This window comes from Ambystoma mexicanum, chromosome 7q, assembly GCF_040938575.1.
Source record: "Ambystoma mexicanum isolate Mex_15411 chromosome 7q, UKY_AmexF1_1, whole genome shotgun sequence".
Lineage (NCBI taxonomy): Eukaryota > Metazoa > Chordata > Amphibia > Caudata > Ambystomatidae > Ambystoma > Ambystoma mexicanum.
In genome coordinates, this window is record NC_090941.1 from 71,395,978 (window position 1) to 71,410,062 (window position 14,085).

The 14,085-nt window shown below is 44.1% G+C and overlaps 2 protein-coding genes across 2 annotated transcripts in view; one reads left to right on the forward strand and one right to left on the reverse strand.

Annotated features, from left to right (window-relative positions):
- ARHGAP6 (Rho GTPase activating protein 6) overlaps nt 1–14,085 on the reverse strand; it is a 2,190,479-nt gene that overhangs the window by 1,558,069 nt on the left and 618,325 nt on the right. The window lies entirely within an intron of this gene.
- The window catches only part of AMELX (amelogenin X-linked), a 132,900-nt gene that overhangs the window by 100,476 nt on the left and 18,339 nt on the right, over nt 1–14,085 (forward strand). The window contains exons 3-5 of the mRNA XM_069639188.1: nt 9,468–9,570; nt 9,674–9,788; nt 13,382–13,472. Of these exons, the coding sequence (XP_069495289.1) occupies nt 13,419–13,472 (54 nt within the window). The 5' untranslated portion in view covers nt 9,468–9,570; nt 9,674–9,788; nt 13,382–13,418. The remainder of the gene's footprint in view (nt 1–9,467; nt 9,571–9,673; nt 9,789–13,381; nt 13,473–14,085) is intronic.

Sequence of the window (14,085 nt, forward strand, 5' to 3'; positions counted from 1 at the left end):
TTTTGTCATCACCTGAGGGGAACTGCGGCATGTGAGGAAGTCAGGGGTCCCTGTCGATGGATCAGGGGTCTTAACTTTAGCCTTAATAAAAGGAACCTCAGCAGAGCCGGTACTATGAGGCCTGGAATGTTTCTGCGACATACCAACCGTCAAATTAGCCTTCCCAGGAAGGACCTTGGCACCGCCGGTAAAGGAAGAACTTTCCTTCTTTGCCCCCTCAACAGATCTGGTGCCGCCGCAAGAGCAGGAACGGTGAGAAACAGCCTTCACCAATAAGGCCTTGTTAGGTCTCTCAGAAATGTTGGTAGCTTTAGCCTCTGTACGAGGGACGTCGGACCCAGGTCCGGTAACAGCCTTATCCGCGCGGGCCTCGAACATCCTTTCGGTGACACCAAGCCCAACCAAGGCCTCGGGCGCACCCCGGTCTTATTCTTGAGGGAAGCTGAAAGAAAGGCCCCAGAGCGTGCTCCGGTACCCTACGACTCAGTAGAACTGGGTCTACAGACAGCCCCCACATGAGGGGCCTCGGAGCGTGCTCCGGTATCCACAGGCCCCTTACGGAGACCCTCGGAGATAACTCTGGTACAAATATTAGGCCCAACAGGCACCTCAGGGCAATCCCCGGTGACAGAGCGATCAACGCTCCTCCCGGCCCGGGAGGAACCTGGGAAGATATCCCCCGGCCGGGGTGTTCTGAAAAGTAAAGAACTTACTGGGCGTTTCTTCTTTTTGTCGATGAATGCCTGAAAATGCAAAGGAGGAGTTCGTCGGAACACCTCCTCCCACCGCTCCAACCGACGTTGAAGTGCCCGGACCGAAAGGGAGTCGCAGTAAAAACAGGAGTCCCAACAGTGATCCGGACCCAAACACTCTAAACAAAGAGGATGGGGATCTGCCCTCGCGAAGCGTCGGTGACACGATGAACAATCTGGAAAGTCTAGTTTGAACGACAGACAAACTAGTACACGACCGCTAGCGAGAGCCAGAGAGGAAAAAAGGGAAGAAAATCTTCCGCAGATCCAAGTGCGTCCAGTCCTGAACGTGCGGAGAAAAGGACTGATGGGCGAGGTTACAGCCGGGCCTCGCGCAAGAAAGAGAGGAAGGAAACATTTTTTAAAGATTTTTTGGGATGCTTTTTAGAAAGTGCTCCGGTTCCATCCCACAGGACGGAGGGATGTCCCATAAGAATGGAGTAAACGGGACGGGACGTTGGAGTAAATGGCTGCGCTGTCTTACCAGCCACACATGGGGCAAGATGAAACACAGAATGCCCCGAGAATCGCTGCCAGTAATTTAGTCATTTGCGCCAGGGAAAAGAAGTCAAAGGCAGTGTTGCCATGCTGCCAGCTCAAAACTTTTCACTAAAAAAGAAAATATTCTGCCTTTTAAAATGACTGGGCCCTGATGCTCTTTTTCAGCTTTTTAACAGTACACAACTTGGTTCCAGTGAGACCCAGCCATGTCCATCCATATTCAGGTGGTGTTCCAGCAAATGGGGGCATTTCTCATTGAAGGACAGGTTGTGCCAGTCAAGACCTTCGAAATAGTAAAGAACTTCACTCCAAGCCGTACGCAAAACATTTTACTTTTGCAACAAACTATCACAGATAAACTCTTTACAAAAAGCCCTCTCTCTCTCCTAGCTCATGTCAGTTTCAAAGGACCTTTTATTTGAACAGATGCCTGTGCATTAGAAACATTAATGGGGCTTTGGAAAGATTCCGAAAATGGATGAGAGGAAGGCCGCATTGTAAAGTGACAGCCAAGGAAATCTGTTTAAAAGTAAATTGTTGAATTAAGACCCTGTGCTTGCATAGAAATGTGATGGGGGGTTCGTTTTAAAACATATATAGGATATTTAATTCCAACAGGCTTGCTTTCTGGTTCAGGAAAGAAAAATAAATAAATATCTTTGCTGTGAGGCCTGCAGAATACATTTTTACAGGCCCGGGCTTCAAAGGAGTGACTACAGGATCTACCTCCCTCCAAGTGGACCAGCATCTGGGGCATATGAACTGGCAGGGGTGGAGGATCTCACACCCTCGTCAGACAATGTGGCAGTGCTAAAGCCTGGGAAAATGGATTTCTGGGACACATGGGTGTGACTTTCTGGTAGCACCTCCCCTCAACTCAAACTAAAGAGCTTCAAAGGCAACTCCATTACAACTCTCGACTATGGCTAGCTAGAGCCTGACAGTTGGCTGTGGGTTGGGAAGAATTACCTTATGTGGAACACAAAGCCGGCCCTTCTCGGGCAAAAGACTGTTCTTATTTAATAAACTTTAAGACTTATTTCTGCAACCAGAAACCGCCATAATGTGAAATTTTAACATTTCAAATGTAATTTTTGTGGCATTAAAACAAGACGTTGTAGCTTTCCCTAGCATGTAGGGGACGCAAACGGCACGAAAATGTAATTCATGGGATAATACCACTTCGAAATTTAATGCAAACATGCTCTATGATAATATGTACACATATATAAAATTGTAGAAGTTTAGGTGAAGCAGTTCCCACTAGAAATTGTGAAAGATTATTAGAACGACTAAATAACATTGCAGAAATTTGGGAGTTGGAATGACAGGTTCAGTGTAAAATATGGAATCTGCCTATGTGATTTTCAAAAGCATCACAACTGTAAAAATGTACAATTTATGTCATAATTGATTTTAACAAAATATAACTGTAGTAGGGCCATGGGCATTGTAAGCACACATCATAAAAATGATGTAATGTCCCTGAAGTCCAACTGGCTGACAGGAAGGCAGTGACTGCCACCCCTGACAAATCCAGTTGTTAGAGGCATGTCAAGCCAAAGGTCTGCCCTCATAGTAAATCCATTGATGTCATCCGCCTTATACAAGGTGGAGGCTCAGAGAGACTGACTGACTCTCCTGACTTCCAGCTTCAGCATATCCTGAGATCCAGACATTTCATACTCACCCTGCAAGATTCCAGATTCCACTGCCAGGAAAGGGATAGCTGATCCAGACCCTCCTATCCAGGCAGAACCACCCTTCAGAAGTAAACCCCACAAAATCCCACTAATTCAGAGAGAAAGGGGAAAGGTGGCTGAATCCTCATTGGGATTATCCAGTGCCACCTGCTTGCACTGCTTCCTGTTTTATCCAGCTGATGTGCCGCTGTGCCGTAGCCAGACCCTTGCCCCGCTGTTCAGATACCTGGTTGGCGGTCCAGAATCCCATATTCAAGTGCTTAATGTTAGTATCACCCCAACCCATAGCAAAACGTAACATATCCCATTTTGATACCTTGCCATTTGTTCCACCCTATAATTAATCCCAGCAATAACCTGGTAACTTGTTAAATTATCAGAACCCTCTGTGATACCATTTAAAAATCCACTCAAAGGTTCATTTAGCTTACTTTTCATTGTGTAGTGTTTATCTTACATGAAAAGGTCCATCTAAGTGCATTCCATCAATTTACCGTGTAATTATCACCCCACAGGTGTTTTCCCACTTTCTCTCTCTGTATTAGCAAAGACCCAAATCCTTCTCCAGTGATTAAGGGACTTCTCTTTGCTACTACGATGAAGAAGTTCTCCTGGGATGGTCAATTCACTTATGTTGGGTCCCAGACACTTCTCTGGTGGTCATTGGGCTTATTGATGCCACTGCGATGAGGAAGTTCTCCCCAGATGCTTGGTTCACTATTGTTTGGGTCTCCGACTCATCTCTGCTGGCCAGTGGGTTTATGTCGCACAATAGTTTCTTCATTCCTACTGGGATGAGGGAGACCCTCCCTGATGCACTCTACAAAGTTCTGTTCCCCAATAGCCCTATTGCTGCCACTAGGTTAAGGAACATTACATTGTGTCCCTCTCTCTGCCACCCCCCTATCACTACCGGATCTTCCATGTCTCCCTTTACCTTCTCCTGGGATGCTGATCGTCACCGGTTCTTCCTGGGATGGGGTTCCTGGTCAGCAGATTCCTCTGTTCTTCTCGTCCACTTCGACAGTCGCTGCGCATCTCCACTTTCCTCTGCTCCTTGCGGTCATGGCCTCGCTCTTGGACCAGACAGTCCACCTTGTTGCGATCATGCCACTGTTTCTTCCGTTCAGCCTCGTACTTGGGTCTTCTCCAGTCAGACCCACAATGGACTTTCGCAGCCTGCCGCTGGCTCCTTCTGCACAGCCTTTTCTACGGACCTCACTCTGATGTTCAGAGACTTGGGAATGTTGGAATGAGCTAAACGGGCTGTACCCTAGGTGTTCGTCCTTGTCCCCAGAGGGGAAGTCCCTCCCAGTGACATCCTCCCGCATTAAACCACCCCAGGGGGAACTATGGATAGTGGCCGCACCTCCCTAGCCTCATGGGAAAGGTCCCCCACCGGAGGGAAGTGATGACACCTTACGAATCGCCAAAATAGGTGGATGATGAGTCTGGCTTCTGCGTTTTGTATGGCTTGCAGGGGAGGGCAAGGGTGTTGTTGGGGAGTCCAGTAAGGAGAACATTTCCATAGTCCAGCTAAGTGAGAACAAGTCACCAGGAGGAAGGATAGGTCTTATTTTGTGTAGGCGGTATAGTTGTAGATTGCATGTTTTGGTCACAGCGGCTATGTGGTGTGGGGAAAGGTGGGAGTCGATGGTGAAGCCAAGGGATGTAACCGGTGTGGAGAGGGATGTGTGGGTTGTCTGTGGTGAGTTCTTGGATCCAGGCGGCGAGCCTTGGGGGACATATGAGGAGATATTCCATTTAGGAAGGGTGGTGTTCAGGAAGTGGGTGGCCATCCAGTAGGTGATGGTGGAAAGACAGGTTTTGAGGGTGTAGAGTTGTGAAGGGGATGACATTTGGAAGTATATTCACGTGTCCTCTGGATGTCGGTGGAAATGTACGTTTTGTTTGCCAAGGGTCTGTCCAAGGGATTCAACATATAGGTTGAAGAGGAGTGGAGATATGGAGGAGCTTTGCGGGACTCCATGCTTGACAGGGGTTGGGACTGATTGATAAGGGGGCATGGAGACAAAGTGTGTCCTGTCAATGAGAAAGGAGGTGACCCAGTAGAGTACGGTGCCAGAGAGATTCATCCTTTGGGCTAGGAAGTCTAGTAGAATGTTGTGGTCGATGACGCTTAAGGCTGCACAGAGGTTGATGAGTACGAGTAGCTGTGTGTCCTTTGTGATGCTTTGGAGGTCATTGAGTAAGTGAAGACTAACAATCTCAGTGGTGTCCAGGCCGAAAACCAGATTGGAAGTGGTTGAGTAGGTGGTTTGTGCTGATGTGTTGCAGTTGAGTAGTTACAAAGCATTCCATGATTCTGGCGAGGTATGTTAGGATAGTAATGGGACTCTTCACAGTCCTTACCAGAATAGGAGCAACAAACATACTGCATTAAATGCTATGAGAAGGGAGCAGGCCAAATGAGTGCTTTTGCAATCTCCTGTGGTTGTGGGACAACACAGGGGGAAGTAGGAAGGTAGTTTGGCCAGCACAGAGCAGTGATCGAGGGAACCAATGAGGAGGGGAGGACAAGAGTAGTCAGGGTGAGTGAGTGAATGTTTGCTGGAGCAGGTAAAGGGTGTTCGTATAGAGGAACATAATAAGGGAGTGAGAGAAAGGACACTGATTGAAGGAGTAAAAGAAGGGCATGAGGGAAGAGGAGAGATGGGCGGAGGGAAGAGTGGAGTGAGAATAGAGTGGTTTGTGTAGACATTGGTGGCACTGAAGAGAGAGGAGAGTGTAGAGTGGAGTTTGTGTGACCATCTAAGGGGCAGAGATGAGGAGGAGGGGAAGACGGAAAAAGAGGAAGTGGAGTGGGGGGGAGTGGATAGAAAGAACTTCAGCGAGACAAATGAAAGGGAGTGAACTACGGTGACAGGAACTGGGTAATTGGAAGTGCGCCAAAGGATTAAGACATCTAATCAAATCTTATTCCTGGGAAAGGGTCAGGAGGGGGAAGAGAGAAAGAAAAGGCTATGGCTTTTAGGCCCTCACCGTACAGTGAATATTAGATAGTAGGTACTGCCTGTCCTTAGTATTCAACCTGGAGTACAGGGACACCTGCGTTTTGGAAGGTGGAACCTCCACGGGTGAAGAGAGAGAGGCACATCCTTTAAATATGCAAGTGCCATCAAACCAGTGTATTGCTTGCAGTATTTGAAATAAAACCCCTGAACCCACCTCTGGGGTCTGGGTATTCTTAAGGCCATCTGTGACACCCCATTTACAGATCATGACATTTGTTAGATGTGCATTACACAAGAATACTTAAGCAATATGACCCGAGCGGCGGGGGCATTACCGACTCAGGTAATGCCCCGGGGCCTCCGTTAAGGCCCTTGCTTCGCTCGGGCCTATAACTATGAGCCCCAGGGCATTACCTGAGTCAGTAATGGCCGCGATGGTCATATTGCTATTAGTACCCTGGCCCGCATTATCTGCGTGACCAGGGCACTAAAAGCATTTTTTTTTCTGTCCCGAAACGCTGCGGCGTTTCGAGACAGAAAAAAAAAAAGACCAAGAAAATGGCCGCCATGGAAAGGGAAAAGGGAGTCAGTTTTCCCTTTCCATGGCGGCCATCGGGAGCGGACAAGCTGGGAACACAAGTTTTCCCAGCGCGTTGCTCCCGAAAAAGGATCAAAACAAAGGTAAGTAGGGTGGGAAGGGCAGGGAGGAGGGAGGAAAGGGGAGGAAAAAAAAAAGCCTTACCTCTGTCCCCGGCGGGGGGCGAAGGTAGCCTCTCAGTCGTGGGTAGGCTCGGAGCGGGGATGGCCCAGCTTCGAGCATCCTCATTCGCTGAGATGCTGCCACGCCCCCCGCCGGGGACAAAGGCTGTGGAATCCCGAGAGAGGGATAACCGGCCTGGTAATGACTTGGCGAGGGCCATTCAGAATGGCTTTCATTCTGATTGCGCCCTCGCCGGGTACTAATTTACATTACATGATAGGTATTCAATGTAATTTGCTGAGCGCCATTTGCAAACTGGTCAATTCAAAATTCGTACTCAAAAGAAACTACAAGCAAGCTGAAAACGTAGCTGTTCAGTCAGACCACTAGGCAAATACATAGCTTTTGCCTGTATTGGGTTATTTCTTGCCACCAAGCTCTAGTTTAGCCACATAGCAACGGGGCATGGTTTAGATGACTGACAACTATGGCATCATGTGTGCAAATTAAAACATAATTGTAAAAATGCACTTAGCCTGCATTACCTGTAACAAAGTGCTTTATTTTATATACTGTTCAGATATGTTGTCGATACTGAACTAGGAATGTACGAATATCCAACGCAACTAGTTAAGGGTTGTGTGTCCCTTTGCCTTAGTCCCGTCCCCAGCTGCCCCTTTCTTAAAAGCACTATGCAGCAATTTGGCGCATTAAAAAATAAAACATTCTGGACGCAGATGTTTGGACACCATTCCTTCTTAATCCCTGTTGAAGACTTCGATCTGAAAATTGGCCTTATATTTTTAAAGAACCTTACTAAGACACAGGAGTGTCAGGTGAATGCCTTGCGTTTTTCTGGTAGTCAGCAGTTCAGAAAAATGCATATGTGGATTCCACCGTCCCCCCACCCCGAACAGTGCCCAGCATTTACCAATGCCTAACCATTAACCACTAGGCATTACCAACTTTCTCTTGAAAATGACCACATGTCTGGGCGGAGAGAGTGTCTAATGTTTTCAAATGACACACTGTACAAGACCTGTGCGGTTGTTTATATTATAACAGTCTGTTCTCAGTACAAAACCTCTAGCCGGCTGAAGGAAAAAAAAAAAGAAAAAAAAGCAGCTAAGTAGGGAAATCTTTAATTGTGCAGCATAAACACCTAAATATATACAATTGGACTTGGCTTTCAGTGAAATTGAAAAATAGAATAAACCGTACTATTACTGAACCACCACTAGCACCTATTAGAAGGTATGCTATTTTAGGCGCATACGTGCAAGCTCAAATTGGATTTAATGCCATTATAATAATAGGTGTACTTTACAGCAGTATATTCACTTTAAATCCAGAATAGAGCGAAATACCCAACTGTATAGACAGAAAAAAGTGTCAACTAAACACAAAATTGATGGCACAGAAAAATTCTCACAGGTAAACAGTAAGTAATACAGTGAAGTCGCAGCTAATGCATGTTTTGTCAAATTCATCATTAGGAGGTTGACGTTTAACCATTGTCCCTGCATTCAGAGAAACCATTTTTTATTTGAGACTATTAAGCAACATTATTAAGTGCCATTAATAGTTAAGCACAGCAGGCACCAAGGCTCTGTGACAAGCTTCTGAAATCTCCCACCAGTAAGATCAAAAAACAAGTAACAAAAATTGAGATTTTTTTATTACCAATTTTGCATACCCCAATTATAGAAGAGAATACACATTTCCTTCAGAGGCAAGGTTAGCTGCTGTGGAATCACACATTACAATATTAAGATATATTAATCGAGATGGTTTTGGAGTGTGGTTGAGTTTACAAAGCTGGGGATTACCACATTTCCTTTTCTATTACTTTTCCAGTATACTTTAATATTACTTCCCTGATCCAAAAGATTCATGCGTGGACCCGCTTTTCCAGGAAAGATTATTAAACCCGTCAATGCTAAAGGAACCTCAACACATTTACTAAAAGAAAACTAAGAAAAATGCAGAAAATGCGCAACTGCATGGTAATGTGCAATGCAAATGTAGTCATAACAAGTCTTCAAAATCGGTCAACTGAAAGTCTAACAGCCTGGTTCATAGAATTATTTGCGTGAAAAACGCAGATTTGCGCGCCTTTCTGAGGGAAAATCCCCGTTTGAAGTATGGGGATTTTCGGGCAGAAAGGCGCGTAAATCTGCTTTTTTCATGCAAATAATTCCATGAATCAGGCTGTAAGAGTAGCATAGGGTGAGCCGCGTGCTATCTGCATGTGTCTAAGAGTGAATGGAAACATTTCCCAATATAATGCACAAAAAGGCAAACTATGCCTTAAAATGTGCATGTTCCCTAGCCATTTGCGAATGGTAATCGATTCTTAGCACATAAGAAACAGTGTGTGGTGCATGTGGACAATTGAGCAAACGTGTGACGTGCAATTCAAAAATGCATACATTCACGTTTCTCAGTGAGGTCACTGAGCAAATGTGATCTACATCATTAAGATACAGGTTTAGCAAAAACATATTAAAATATAAGAAGTACTCAGAATTCAGTAATGTAGAACATGTGCCATCTGTTCGCAGTTGACAACTTAGTTGCCACCTGAAACTGCCCTGAATGCCTTGACGACAATTAGCTAAGTGTTGGGGAAAAGGAGACTGGAACATTGTTGTTTCCTGCCTTCATTTTGAAACAACATTTTTGGGAGGCGATACCAGAAAATAAAAGTTGCAGTAAATCAGAAATTCATTAACTGAACATAGCTGCCTTCTCAACTCTGCACATGTGCCAATAAGGTAACATTGATGAATGAAAGAGAACATATATACACAGTGCATTTTCTCTCATTGCATAGATGTGTGGAATGAAGCAAAGCAGCCTTTGGGCCAGGTGGCATCTCCTTGTTATCCAGTTGTAGACATTCATTTTGGAACGGTACCAAGGTCTATCACGGAAAGGTATGATTCTGTTTAATGACAGTTCACATGTTGAATCATACAATTTAATTTGATGAGCTTTCATGACTGCAGAGAAGCCCTGACACCGGTGTTTTCTTTGCAGGTGGATGATTAGCTGTTATGGACGGTGAAGAAGGTATATAAACTAAGTAGAGTGGCCAGGAGTTTAGCAGAATCCGAGGACCAGGAGAAAGAAGCGAATCGGAGCATTGCACAAGGTAAATACTTGCACTGCCTTTCGGTAACAACCTGTAAATGTTTTAACGCCTGAAATGAGCCTTTGCCTAGGTCCTTTCTACTAACGATGTGCAGTTTGCTTGAAAAATTCTATGCACAGTAAAATCCACTTTCTACAGGATTTCGAGTCCTGTGGAGATATGGTGGGTGTATTGGGATGCTGGAAATGAATAGTAAATTCGGTAGATGTAGCTCAATCAAGAGCATACATTGCAGGGTTTATTTATTTTAAGTTATGGGAGCTGGGAGATATTTAGCTTTGGCTTCTAGTTTAGGAGAGCCTATGGAGCCGCTTTTGACTTCGGAGGTCAGCTGCTGCAATGCACGCGGTATCTGTGTGTTTGGGAATGTGTACACAGGAAAATAAAGGCACATCCAGAAGACTTAATGGCCGTATATAAACAGACAGAAAGTTATATTTGGCACCTCATGTGGAATTTAGATTTCCACCAATCTATGTACTAGATCCTCTTTCCCCAGAGATGGCGCCTGCATATTGGGTGATGCCCGATACCCAGAAGCTGCTTTTTGTTCCTGCTCATCAAATCTGTATTTCGATTCCTGCATTGTGATATTAGGCTATTCTACAGGTGAACAGCCTTTGGTAATTTGGGAGTGGAATCGATGCTCGAATAGAATAAACCACCAAAGCCCAGGCTGCAAACTGTGGACAGCATTCACAAATGTAGCCAGAGATGATGGCCCTGCCTCCACTGCAAGGCATTGTAGGACATGTAAACACCCTTTACGAGTTCTGCAAACGATACAACCAACAGGGACCTTGAATGCCAAATTAAAATGCGCTGGTTAATTAACAGAGGTGCAGAGCTAAAACCAATCAGTGAAGTAAAAAAAAAAAAAGCTCACGTACAGGAGGCAACTTAAAACAGCACATTTAAGTTTCTTCCTAGCAGATAACCTTTAAACATTCTAGCGCTGTAATGCAGAAAATGTCACTGGCTAGTTCGTAGAACACTTTATTGAAGACATTTTCCTAAATGATTTTTAAACTAAGCCATGTCCCACTGTAGCAGGTTGCACGGTTTACTGTGACATATAGCTATGAACCTGAGTGACTCTCTGGCCACACACTTCAGGGGTCATATAGGTATAACTGACTTGTGAGCGGAAAGCATAGCATGAAATGGACCCCCTCTGAAGTCGATTTGGCCTTTAACAACCATTTCTACACAGTGCCTTTAAGCCCTCATTATACTGTACTAGCACTTACCTTCAAGGTACAAACGGTTTAGAAAGAATCTCCATGAAACATTAGGTTTTGTGGGAAAGATCATACAACGTTGCTGAGCAAATAGCAATTTAATATGCTAGCAGGGGAAAACATTTCAAGTGGCTAGCTGCTAGCCCCCTCTGTTCTCTGTATGCACACAGCACACCGTTTATTACTCGTCAAGAGTCAATTATCTTTGTCGAGTGCACATTTTGAGGCCTCATGAATGAACCAAAATCTATTAGATTGACAGATTTGCATTTCAAAATTGGGAAACACTGAAGAGGTGCAAACATATAAAACAGATCATGTACTTTTGTTTATTGTGCTACGCTGTATTTAAAAAGTAGAAAATCTGCCAATTAAACTGATTTTTGGCACGGATGGCCAAATATGTTCACAGAGTGTTGTCTGCTAGTTATCCGTTTCCCCAAAATGGGGGACGGGTAGGTGGAACCTCCAACCCGTTCCTATATCTTAATTGATGGTGTGATGTACTGTCTAGATCTTGTTATCCCCTTGCAAGAAAGCCATAGGGCAGGTGTGCCCTGCTACCAATGAAAGTAATGGTTACAATGCACCATGTTTCAGTGTGGCTAAGCATCTGGTCGGATAATGCCTAGAATGTTGTTCTGATGTGGCTATGGTGTGCCATCTTTGTAGTAGAGGGTGCTTGGGGGATGGAGAGGAATTTATGTCCAGTGGCTAAGCTTTGCTCCCCAATCTAAAAGGGTAGCATTTTGGCTTCCCCTCTTGACCACCTGAACAAATCAATTTACTATAGTGTGTCTAAGTTCACCCCACCTACTCCCCACCACCACCACCACCACCATTTCCAGTGAGGAGTCAGACTATGGAGAGGCCGGGTGGACAGGAAAGAGCGTTATACAGGGCTGCTTTCAGAGCCATGCTTGCCTTAAACAGCCTGAAAGAGCAATGATCATAACCGATTGATGAAATTAGTTTTATGGAAAAATGTAAACAAGCACATCAGGAGACATACCTTCTTTGAAGCCCCTCATCTGAAACGCGCAGCATCAATGAGGTTGGAGCGTCAAACGTCTAGTGACATCAGCAGGCCCAGAGCCCTCCAACCATATGGTTTCTGGAGCCCAAAACATATTTTCACCCCAAGCTTTCATGTACAAGGAGGGTCAGGAAGGGTAGCACTTCCTCTGCAAGCCAGACCCTCAAACTACAGCATTGCCTTTGTGCATTAGGAGATCTGCATGTTGAGCCCTCTGGTCGCAGGATGGCATGAACACTCCACTTAATCACATCCCGCTTCCAAGTAGGCTTCGTTCATCAGTCCCAGAGTGGAACAGTCTGGTTTCAACAAATCTGTCTACTTTGCAGAGCCATACACCCAAATGTCCAAATGTAGTTGCCTCACATCGCCACTGTGGCTAAGCTTTTCAAAACGTTGATCTGGTATGAGTGAGTGCTATATCATTGCCAATATTTGCACACTTGCAAGATCCCCCCCTTGAAACACGAAAAGTTTTGCAAAGCATTTTTTTAAAGTTTGAATTTTAATACTTTGAAGTGGAATTCATTCATTGTTTAATTTAAAAGGAACAAGTAGTTCAAGGTGCACAAAAGCATCAGCATGTATCAAAGCTGGCATAGATGAAAAAGATGTTCTAGCTAACATACAATATCTTGCTAGGGAAAAGACTAGACGATTCAATCTATACACAGATTTGACGGTTTATGTAACTAAAATAGGCAGGATAATTCCCTCTTGGTGTCTAAGAAACGGTGTGCTGCATGCAAGTGAGAACTGCGAATCATGATTTGGGGATGCTTTTCTTGCCATGCAGGCCACCTGTCCTGGGGGTTATTTTGAGCTCTGTTTCAGTCTGCTTCTATAACTTTGTTCTTTTTTTGTTTAACGAGTCACGCTGTATTGTTGTTTGGCCTCACAGTTCTATTTGCTTAATTGTCTTCTGACTTCTATCCACTATCCCGAGGGATGGAGCATCACTTTATACAGAACATGGGTGAAGTACAATAGCCACGTCCCACAGTAGAGAATGGTTGTTCGCAGATATTATGCTATTTATATATGGATACTGTCGAAATCAAACAGGCTAAAGTTCTTATGTTCTGACAATTGAGTTTGCAATTAGGATTATAAAATAATGTGTGCTTCGTAAAATTGGTAATTTTACGCATTCATGTGCGTCTTTTTTGTATTAACACTATTGCTGCAACAATAACACTTGTATAAACAATATTTCATAATGTGAAAAATAATCTTATATTGGTTGCTTTACATGCATGTACGTTGATAATTTAGAAAAAGGAATGATGGTTAGAATAACCTGTATCTTTACACAGAAGTGGTAAATAGGGAACACATTTCAGCGTAACTAAGATGGGGCCTTGGATCCTGCTCACGTGCCTCCTCAGTGCATCATGTGCAATGCCGGTAAGTGCTTGAAAAAGTTGTTGATAGCAACAATTATAATACGCTGTTATGTTAAGTGTATTTATACTCCGCAAAACTCCAATTTCTATAGTCTCCAGACGCTCAATGAAAAAAGCAGACCTACTTTACAATACCAGTGTGAGTAATAAAGTCTGTAAAAAGAATAAACAAAAGCCTCACTGCAACGGACTGGTCATGGCAGAAAAATAAAAATGGTCCATGGCATCTCCCCATAGTGGACCAAACATCCAAACTGAAGTGCACTAGGGCAGGGCCATAAATTTAATTACCCAGAATGTAGCTATTGACCCAACATACAAATTCATCAGCCACTGACTATAGTCAACTACTGGTTATAGTGTGTTTACCTGAAATTAAAGTACAAGTTGAATATTAAACCCATAAACAGGGGCATTCAAGCTTTAATATAGTCAAAACTTTGTGGACTTATTGGTTTTGTAATGGAACGGCCTGTATTCTTTGCAGTATTTTTTGTTATTTTTAAAACAAAACAAAATTTAGTCAATTGTATTTTTTTTTGTAACTGAGTGGTTGGGCCCGTCTTCATTGCCAGCAAGAACAAAAAACAATCAGAAAATCATATTAATCGATA